At 32.3% G+C, this 10,694-nt stretch overlaps 1 protein-coding gene across 5 annotated transcripts; it reads right to left on the reverse strand.

Moving 5' to 3' along the window:
• Window positions 1-910: 910 nt before the first annotated feature.
• Window positions 911-5,062, reverse strand: LOC118749826. 5 transcript variants are annotated; one of them, XM_036484600.1, is made up of 7 exons: window positions 4,596-5,059; window positions 4,104-4,313; window positions 2,111-2,181; window positions 1,982-2,050; window positions 1,700-1,881; window positions 1,475-1,622; window positions 911-1,420 (listed from the first exon to the last, which is right to left on the reverse strand). In XM_036484600.1, the coding sequence occupies exons 2-7, from the start codon at window positions 4,130-4,132 to the stop codon at window positions 1,287-1,289; spliced, it is 633 nt and encodes a 210-aa protein (XP_036340493.1). In that variant the 5' UTR covers window positions 4,133-4,313; window positions 4,596-5,059; the 3' UTR covers window positions 911-1,286. The 5 variants fall into 5 exon arrangements, with proteins under 5 accessions (XP_036340493.1, XP_036340496.1, XP_036340495.1 ...); XM_036484603.1 differs by having other exon boundaries at window positions 1,475-1,583; window positions 4,596-5,058; XM_036484605.1 differs by having other exon boundaries at window positions 1,285-1,420; window positions 1,492-1,622; window positions 4,596-5,062.
• Window positions 5,063-10,694: the final 5,632 nt, after the last annotated feature.

The following is a 10,694-nucleotide window of genomic DNA, read 5'->3' on the forward strand; positions in this document are numbered from 1 at the left end:
TGTCTGAAAGAGAAGATACCGATCACAGTTCCGGTTCAATTATATGAAAACGACCGGCAACTTTAACACGGAGTTGTCATTGGCAGTGACCGATTGCCACCGCATAGAGACTCCGGTGGCAGAACTGTGACGACCTGAGAAAACCTGTCCCCTGGCAAACCCCGTTTACCCATTTCGTGACTTGTTTAAAAGAACCTATCACGAATACCTCCCTGCCCTTCTTAGAATTGATGATTTCTTAAAATTTTTTTACGTTATTTATTCATAGAAATGAAAGAAATTCAGTTATTTTCGAAATATATATACATTTTTTACATTTCGATTTATGTACATATGTACATATATGGGTCCTGTTATTTAATGTGCTATTCCCTTATAAAAAATTAACGAGCATTAAACACGCAAAAGAATAATATTCAAAAGTGGTCATATGTCGACTACTACTATTTTGTTACATATTTTAAGCAAAAAATAATCAATTTAATAACGAAGTTAACATATTAATATACCCTTAGTCACAAAACTGATATACGATGATTAGTTTTACTATTTGCAATGCTTTTCATATTAAATATTTTTTTGTTAATCAATATTGTATTAAAATATGGCTTAAGGTTTAACAAACACTGTATAAATCCAATTTTTGAACTTTATACGAAATTTATGAGAAATTTGGAGTTTCACCTAAACCACAAACTTTTTAATAAGAATTTCAAAAAATCGAGTGTGCAGTTTTATAGCCCATTCAATTTTAGTATAATATTGTGCAAACTTTAAATGTCTTAAAGTTCGTGTTGATTTTTGATAATTTTTATGCTGTCGGTGTCACGCATTTTCTTCCATATAAAGAGAAACCTCAGAATACTTTATGTACATATGTATGTACTTTAAGACATTTAAAGTTTGCACATTATTATACTAAATTTGAATGGGGTATAAAACTACATACTCGATTTTTATTAAATTCTTATTAAAAAGTTTGCAGTTTAGGTGAAACTACAAAATACTCATATATTTCGTACAAAGTTCGAAAATTGGATTTATACGGTGTCTGTTAAAACTTAGCCCATGTTTAATGCAAAATTAACAAAAAAATAAAATTTAGTTTGAAAAACAATGCTAATATTAAAAGACACCATACACTTACTCAGTTTTCTTGTATCCTGTTTAGAAAATCATTGAATCATTAATATAAAGAAAAATATGTGAAAAATAATACAAAACTTCATTTTAAAACTAAGAATTCATCGAATTTCGTCAATGGACTTTAAAAGAGTTTATACTCATTATTTATTATCATCGCTGGTGGCATTTCTTTTATTCGTAAGCAACTTTTTTAACTGCCGCTTCTTTGATAAATGAATCGCTTTTCGTATTTTTTCTTCAGCACCTTCTGCGCCATATATCGAAATAACGCAATCTGAGAAAAAATAAAAATTAGTAAATTTACTTTCCACAATTTACTCTAGAAAACCTTTCATAACTTCAAACATTTTATACTCTTTCAATCGTTTCTTTCCATGACTACCGTCAATATTATATTCATAAAGAAATTCAGGCTCCAATAGTAGGTCAATGTTTTTCTGCAAATTATTACAAATAATTTTCTTAACTATATTTACCTATTAAAATAAAAATAAAACCAAAAGTATATAAATAAATTTAAAAATTACTATTGTAAAATTTTACAAATACTTACATAGTTTTTAATGTTAGAATCATCAATTTTTTGGTCTAGCTCTTTAAGTTCATTATCGCTTTTTATTGGGAAAGTGGATGTCACGTTCAAGTTTTCTTCATCTTGGAAAATAAGCCTATTAATTAGGACATTTTGTTCTGCCAAAGCTTCCATTATAATTGTATTTTGATGATTCGTTCTATCTGGAAAAAATGATCGGAAATAGTTTTAATAAAGATACAATAAATATTTCTTTGAACTTTGGGCAATGTGAGTATTAGCTGCTTCGAAATATGCATTTACCTGCTAGTTCTTGGAATTTTTGATCAATTTTGTCCTCTAACCTTTTACAATTTTCACATCGTTTTTCACCTATAATAAAATGAAGTTAATACGTAAAACCTGGAAATCTTAAATGTAGTAAATATTTACCTTCGAGTAGAACCTGTTCGTCCTTTGAGTTAAGGTGCTTCAATGCTCGATTTTGCATTTTTGGGATTTCCCTTGAAAAATGTTGATAGAAAAGGTAAGTTAGAGTTTTATATAACTTATATATGTGTGCATGCAATTTGGTTTTCGATTGTTTAATTTAGTTGTGTTTGTTTAAAAGCAGCCATGTAGGATTGGAACTAACAAAATTTTGTTCTGATATGGTAAGCCTATACATTTGCATTTAATTTTGGATGTGGGAAAACTCTCCTCTAAGTCATTAATATTTTCATCGACTAAACATATTCCTAAAAGCTTTAACGAATCTATAGGCTGACTAAAAAAATGCGTTTGATTTAGAAATCGCTTTCCGATTACAAGGTTGTTCTCTTTATCAAAACTTTTGATTGTGAGGGGAATATCCGGTAAGATAAAGCAATAGTTATCAGGGAATTTGGTACTAAAAATATATTCTGAGGTCACAAACTTTTTAACACGATTTTTCTCTTCTACAAATCCTTCCTGTTGTGATGAAATGGGACGGTTTTCGTGTTTAACGTTATTGTAAATTTGCTTGAGTACGCATTGTGGTTTTTTTACGTAGCCTTTTAAAATCTGAAGATAATTTTCGAAGCCATAGGCCGAAAAATTTTGCAAAACACCAAATTGCTTTACACACTCGGTAAGATGTAAAAGACTGTGTACATTATAGCTCACACTATTTTCTTTGAAAACTATTGGAAAGTTTTCCACAAATAGGCTTAGCATATTTTGACAAAGCGATATATTTTCTTCGTAGGATCTTGGACACGATAGAAGTCTGCATGAGCTGCTGCTTCCTTTTAATGCCAGTATCCCTGTATAAAGCAAAAATTGGCGATATTCCGTTGCTTTCCAATGAACAATGTCTTCAAAACCTCGCGGTCGACGGGAAAATTCTAGTGGAATATACTTTCTAAGGGAGACTAATTTAGTCGAAATGGTACTAAGATTTTCCTTAGGAGCTTTGTACTCCAAACTGGTTTTGTTGTTCAGCAAGCGTATTAGAAATTTCCTTACCACCCCTAAATCAATAAGGTGCATAGTGTCAAGAGCAATTTGGCTTACCATTTTTATATTAAGAGTTTCCAAGGGAGAAGCCTCTGACCTAAACTTTTTGCTGAAGTGATTTTTCAGTCGCCTCTCCGTGAAATCTTCATCTGTAATTAGTTTGTCTGAATTTGTAGTGTACGTCAAAACCTGATCGATTTTCCGTGCTACCTGTGTACACTTGGAACAACCGTGGGAAGATGTGTGTCCAACTGTGCCACATATAAAAGCTGTAGCCGGAGCATCGCAAATCACCGCCCTCAATCTAAGCTTAACTATTTTATTACTAACGCAAATACCAGTCTTCGAAAGATTATCATATTCTTGAACAAAATCCAGCAAATAAACTTCTAAATCTTTTGGTTTTTGTTTTCCAATGTAAATACCTACTGGTAAAATGTTATTGACTTTAAAGTTTAAAATTCTTATCAAAATTGGCCAGAGTTGAACCCTTGAGCTTCTAAACAAAGGTATTCCGTCAACATTTATGTCGAAAACGATTTCTTCGAATTGAGAAACATAATCACCAAAAGACATTAATTGTTTTTCTATGCCAAAATGAGAATAAAACCCAGGAGGTACACTCTTAATAACCAACTTGCTTTTTTTTGGTATGAGGCTTCTAATATCCCTTGGGACATCGAGATTTTGTCTAGCAAGAATTGCAAGTATATCATTGCAACACTCCCTACTTGGCTTGTGTTTCAAAGCCCAATCTTTTAGCTGCTCTTTTAAAGAAATTGGACGCACACTGTTAGCAGGATCATTTCCAGAAACTATATTTGCATTTGATTGCAAATGAGACTCATAATCGCGTGGTTCAGATGCTACCGGGACACTCACTACCTCGCTGGTTGGTTTATATTGAAGTTTAGATAAAAATTCTTTTCTTTTATTGCTTACCAACCTTTTTAAGTTTCGCCGACTTCCCAGCATTTTATTTGATTTATTAATGTCCACAATTTAATAAAAACGCGAATCACTTCACACACGAAAATGCTTTTATTTTTCTTTTCTATAAACGTTTCACATGTAAATCAGCTGTTTCACATCTATGTGCCGAGCAAGAAGTTTTATTACGCCGAACTTATAATTTTCGATGGCCGGCTCATGTTTTCTAGAGTAAAGACGTACGGAAAAGTGTGTATTATTCAGGGACGGTAATTATTATGAGTAAAATAATTTAAATCAGCATTTAATCATTATTTTATGATTTTTATATTTTTCGCTCAACGGAAATGATTATTATTTGATTTTTATTTTTTCGATCACAAATAATGATTATTTTATGATTTTTATTTTTTTCGCTCAGAGATAATAATTATTATTGAGTTTTATTTTTCCGCTTAAAAACAATGATTATTTATGAAATTGAAAAGGCCATACAGACGCAACTTACTGAAATTTTGACGTGAAAATTTTGGAACTTATTCTTCTTATTAGGGTGTCGCTACCTCTAAAAAGGATACAACGGAAATCACGCTGCTATAGCTTTTGAGTTTTCCTGAATGATCATTATTCTTAACTGAAATATTCTTCTTAATCAAATATTAATTATTATTATTATTTTTAATTTATTACTACGAACACAAATACGTGAGTATAGTTATAACGGTTTTACGACGATTAAAACTTGTTAATTTTTTTTGTTAAAATTTAAAAAATAATGTTTATTTTCCGTCTCTGGTATTTTTAATGCCCTCCGCGTGATTATAAAGGCGGCGTTTTAATTATTTCGCCGCCGTAATTCTCCTATCCATTCGGCTTTTTTCGTACAAGCTAGCGAATGCTGAAAGTAAACAAAAGCTGAACTGATACCCACTACATCACCAAGAGTGGTCACCGTAGTGGCACTCTTTTCTCCTGTCAACTTACACTATGTGGCAAATTGTCACCGTTTGCCTGAAGGGATGTAACTGCAAATAAAAGATGAAAATTTGAGAAAAAATACTATCACAGCGTTTCACTTGTAGCGTTTCACTCTTGTAGTATATTGGCTATCAAGCACCAGAAAATTTCCATCACGCATGCCATATGCCACCGATTGTCGTGGATCAATTAAAATACTGTCATCACAGCTTTTTGGTACTCCAGCAACTGGTGTGTCTATGGCGGAGTTATGTGGAGCTGTTGCATGACTAAAATCAATTTGGGCTCTTTGAGAACTGGCTTGTTTGTTGCGCGCTATTGGCATCAAATGTATGCAAATTAGATTTCCAAACGGGCAACTGTTGAATACAGGAAAAAATGTATTTTATATGGTTCCGCTAAAGTGCACTACTACCGTGTATAAATTGGCCGACCTTCTAATAAATCCAATCCTATTGTATCGTCATCGCCGCCAGTCACCAAGAAATTTCCACTTGGGTGAAATGCAACATCATTCTCCGCGACGAATGCACTGTATTAGCTCGCCTTCAGCTTTGTCAAATATCTTAACGCGGTTCCAACTTAATGCTAAAGCCATCAGATTGCCGTCTGGATGCCATGCCAGCTGTCGTCCCATACCTCTTCCCCCGGTGAACGTTCGCATACATTCGCCTGAAAATGTATCGCAAATTCTTAACTTGTCGCCGCACGATGAAATGAACTTACCATTGGGGCTGAATTTTGCTGCGCGCACCCATTTGTGTGTATTTTGAATCAGTATTTTGATGGCTGTTCGCCATTTTTCTAGTCTGCAAACGAATAAGCTGACGAAGAAGCAAACAAATTCAAGCACATTGTTGCATTCTACCGTACATTTTAAAAGCTTTAAAATCTTAAAACATATGTGAAAAACTTTTATAATCTGAATATTTCTAATGTCGCAATCAAAACCAAATTTTATAAATAGCATTTTTAAAAAGCAATCATCTAATATTTTTCAAGTTTTTGGGCATATATGTTACCATTTGAACAACTAATACTACCAAGTTTTAAGAGACTATTTAATGCAACTCAGGTCAAAAAAGCGCACTTTAGACCAAAATAAGCAACTCTAAAAAACAGATGATCGCAGCTGTGGCCCAGGATGACGTCTATTGCTAAGATATCTCACTTGTATTTGTACACAATGATCAGGACATCACATCATGAACATCAGGAGCGTGCCTTCTCTTTCGCCCAAATACGTTTTATGATTGGATGAAAAGAGAAAGCACGCTCCTGATGTTCACACTCGCTACAATTATAACGAGTTGGCTATTCTTATAGATTTACGTTCTTTGATCCAACCAAAAATTGTTAAATGATCTCATCTATGTGCCTAAGACTGTACTTGCATTTATTTATTTCTTGTTTGTTTTAAAATGTACAAACTACATATATGTATGTATGTAAATGTTTTGTATTGGAAACATTTAATCTTAAATAAATGAATTGGGGGGGTGTAATAAAACACAAACGGCAATAACGCAAAATTTGCTTTGTTTCACTTTTAAATGGGAAATAATACCAAAATCCGAGTTTTGCTTTATTTCCAACAAAGGTTGGAAATAAAACAAATTTTGCCTTATATCTCATTGCTTATTTATACTGTTTGTAAAAAAAACAGTTTACTGACAGAAGGAAAAAGAACTTTGTTTATTCCAAAAATACAATTAAACCAAGGCACATTGAACAGGTAATATCAGTATAGCAGCTGATTTGATTTTTTTCAAATTATTTGTTCTCGAAAATGTCAAATATTTTACATTTCTTCTCACAAAAGTTCTAAATTGTTAAAATCTATTTGCATGTGAAACATTTTCCATACAAAACCAGCGATTAAAAAGCAGCTTTTGGAAAGCTCGCCCAACTCAGCAGCACAACCGCTAATTACTGGGCCTGGCACAGGATGGATCAATGCTTCGAGAAGCGAGCCAATTTACTAAGAAAGAAAGTTGCAACAATTTTCATTTTTTCAATTTAAATTTTTTACCTTTTTCGTATTTCGCATGGCACGCTTTGATGTAGCAGAAAAAAATCAGAACAGTTTTTGGCACCTTTGATACCAGAAGCAATAACAAAATACAGGCAAAGGTTGTTTTTGCTCAAATGCTCTAAACCTGTTTGATATGCCTTGAATTAAACAAAAAATGTGATATGATTCATATGAAGAAAGTAATATTCACAAAATATTCTTTCAAAACTGTTCCGCATATTGGACATATCGCTTTTGTATGAATTTTTTCTGCATGCTTTTTAATATATGTTAAAAACATTGCTGGAAAACCTTAAAATGTTTGCATGACCATGTCGCAATAAACAGATGAAGTAATAAAACAGCTTTCTCGCTTTATTTTCTGACATTCGGCATTTTATAGGCAAATTTTCAAATAAAGCAGTGGCACCTGGTAAATTCCTCTATGGGTGGGATGCAGCATGCAATAACACCATACACAATAATTCCCATTACTTGGACATTAAAAAGCAGTTTCAGAAGTGAACTAGTGTTATTTTATCATTTTTCCTTTTTCTAACGGTTATAATGCCACCAGTACATAATTGAGAAAGGAGGGGAGGGGCGGGGGACGCGAGCGCGACGTCGAACGCGGCGCGGGGTGGCGCGGGGCGGCGCGCGAACGCGGACCGCCGCGACGCCGGGCACTTTCAAAATTGTATAGATACTTACAAATTCGTCCATTTAACTTGTCCATGTACTACTTTTTGTCAAATGTAACTGGGTGACTACGTACATATGTGCACTAGTTTGCTCTATTACTCAAATTGTTAAGTATAAAAGTTGGTCTTATTGCTCAACGAGAAATGAAATAAAGCAAATTTGTGTTATTTCACATTCAATTGGGAAATAACACAAATTTGCGTTATTTCCGTTTGTGTTATTTCACCACCGCCCCACCACTATTCATAAGAAAATTTACAACTTCTTTACATAGTCTCTTTTCACTTTTTGAACGCCACGTTTCTGCTTATTTTTACCGCATTGATTTTATTTTATTTTTTTACAATCAAAATATATTTTTAAGAACGTAAACACGTCACTATTGACAGAATTTTATAGTTACAGCTTCAAGTCGTTAGCATTTGCATTTCATTTTTAAGCTTAAGCGATTTATAAACATTTGCCCTTAACAATTATTAAAGGTTTATTTGAAAAAACTTTTATTAAAAACGCTTATTTAACGCTTATTATAGGAAACTTACTTTCAATTATTTTTAAAAACATTTACTGCAATGATTGTTGGGTATGTATGTATATGGGTGAAAATTTCCCAACTGGACCTCGGATTTCAGTCAAGTTCGAATTTTTGCGTGAAAATTTGTGGCTAGAAAGGTTTATTTGTGGCTAGAGAGAGGTATTTGAGAATTTTTTTTGAAAAACTTTAATTTTTTAAGTTTTTATAAACAAATATATTTTTAAGCAATCTTTTTTTCAAAACTCATTTTCTCTTAAAGTATTTGACGAAAGTGGATGAAATTTTTTTTGTAAGCGTAGTGACATTACACTGAAAATAAAATTTCGTAAAAGTGCTACGAAAATCTTTCGTAGTGTTGATTTCTGTACAATGTACGAAACTTTCGTTCATAATACGAACACATTTTTCACAACACAACAAGATTTTACGAACCATACGTACATAAATATAACGAAAGGCATTTTTTCAGTACAATTTACGAAGTCTTACGTTTATTTTACGAAACACATTCGTAAAGCACTAAACAAATCTCTGTCCGAATAATTTTGGATATTGTAGGAAAGCATTCGTAATATTTACGTACGGTTGCCAGACGTACTGGTTTTATCAGTACACTACTGATTTTTCAGCTTTTGTACTGATTTTATTCATTTCTTCAATCAGTACGCTAATGTCCTGATATTTCAAAATTTGTACTGATTTGTACTGAATTTTCTATTCAAACAAAATACTTTAGTATTTTCTTAAGGTTTTTACATAACGTTGGAACTTAGCATAAACTGTACTCTAAAAAATAAGAAGAAAATAATTTAATTATAGTTCACATGTTTCACATAATGTTTGATATGCCCAAGTAATTAATACAATAAAAAGATCAATCGTTTTATGGGCATATCGCCGGGTCGTTACGTACCAGTTGCGATAATATGATGGAGCTTAAATTATTTAAAAAGAAGGCTTAAATCTTTCTCGAGTGTTTTTAATTATCTCGAAAATAACTTTCAGTTTAATAACAATAAATTTCAATATTCGAATGGCTTTGCCTATAACTTACAACTCCTTTTTCTCAATTTACTGACTCTGTAAAAGAGTTTTGCGTACAGGACATAGAGTTAGATACCCTTTTTATCGAATTCTTAGTATTTCACAGTTTTTGCGTAGTTGAAAAAATTATTTAAGCCATGAGGAAATATAGATGAACTCCTTAAGAAGTGGCACTTTTTTACAATATGACAGGATCTTAGGAATAAAGTTTGTTTCCTGGCGCAAAGAGAGAAACCGGCTTCTAATTAAAATTTTTGAAAGTGAACTTCAAATTAAAAGTAATTTTAAAATGAAATCTCTAGAATTCGCTGACTATTTAAACACTGTAAATGGGAATGATCTCATTATTGCTATTCAAAAATGTCATAAATATAAAATAATTTATTGACTCCTGTGTACGATGATGTGTACACTCATGTTAAAATGAATAACATTTTTATATTTATGAACTACTAGTGAAAAGGTATTTTTTCCTTTTAAATGTTTTTTCTCAGATTTATACATACGAAGTATACAAATTTCATATCAGAAGAAAGCGGGTTTAATCACGTTTGTGACAATAGAAATTTTTTTAAATCAGTTCAAACTAGTTTGAAATATAAGATTTTTAATTTTTCGAAGACCCGACCTTTGACCCCTTATAGCACCTGTAGCATAGAAAAAGTTATATATTGTTTAAATAAGAGAAAAGGGCGTACCACGACTATGTTTTTACTTTTTTTAGTAGTTTACATAGAGTAATCTTACTAATATTATAAATGTGAAAGTTTGTATGTTTGGATGTTTGGGAAATCATCACGCGGAAACGACAGAACGGATTTGCATAAAATTTGGTATGCAAGTAGCTTATGGGCCAGATTGGTTAATAGGCTATTTTTTTTTAAGACTTGCCACCTGTTAAAAAAGTTTAATTTATTTAATATAAGGGAACGACTGAATGGATTTGCATGAAAATTTGCACTCAGATAGCTTATGACTTAGATTGGAAAATAGGCTACTCTTCTTAAGAGTTTCCACCTGTTAAACAAGTTTAATTAAATTAATACGCGGAAACGACTGAATATATTTGCATGAAATTTTGCAAGCAGATAGCTTATGATCTACAGTGGAAAATAAGCTAACTTTTTTGAAGAGTTGCCACCTGTTAAAAAGTTTAATTTATTTAATATGCGGGAACGTCTGCATGGATTTGCATGAAAATTTGCACACAGATAGCCTATGACTTAGGTTGGAAAATAGGCTACATTTCTTAAGAGTTGCCACCTGTTAAAAAAGTTTAATTAAATTAATACGCGGAAACGACTGAGCGGATTTGCATGAAATTTTGCACACAG

Source organism: Rhagoletis pomonella, unplaced genomic scaffold (genome assembly GCF_013731165.1).
Source record: "Rhagoletis pomonella isolate Grant_MI unplaced genomic scaffold, Rhpom_1.0 Rhpom_scaffold_00061, whole genome shotgun sequence".
NCBI classification, from domain to species: Eukaryota; Metazoa; Arthropoda; class Insecta; order Diptera; family Tephritidae; genus Rhagoletis; species Rhagoletis pomonella.

What these genes read in the sequence shown, in the direction of transcription:
- LOC118749826 (XM_036484600.1), bottom strand. Translation starts at nt 4,132, where the DNA reads ATGCTGGGAAGTCGGCGAAACTTAAAAAG. An exon ending in AGTCGGCGAAACTTAAAAAG is followed by an intron (nt 2,182 to 4,103) that starts GTTGGTAAGCAA and finishes ACATTTTTCAAG; the next exon opens with GGAAATCCCAAAAATGCAAA. An exon ending in ATTCTAACATTAAAAACTAT is followed by an intron (nt 1,623 to 1,699) that starts GTAAGTATTTGT and finishes TTATTTTAATAG; the next exon opens with GTAAATATAGTTAAGAAAAT.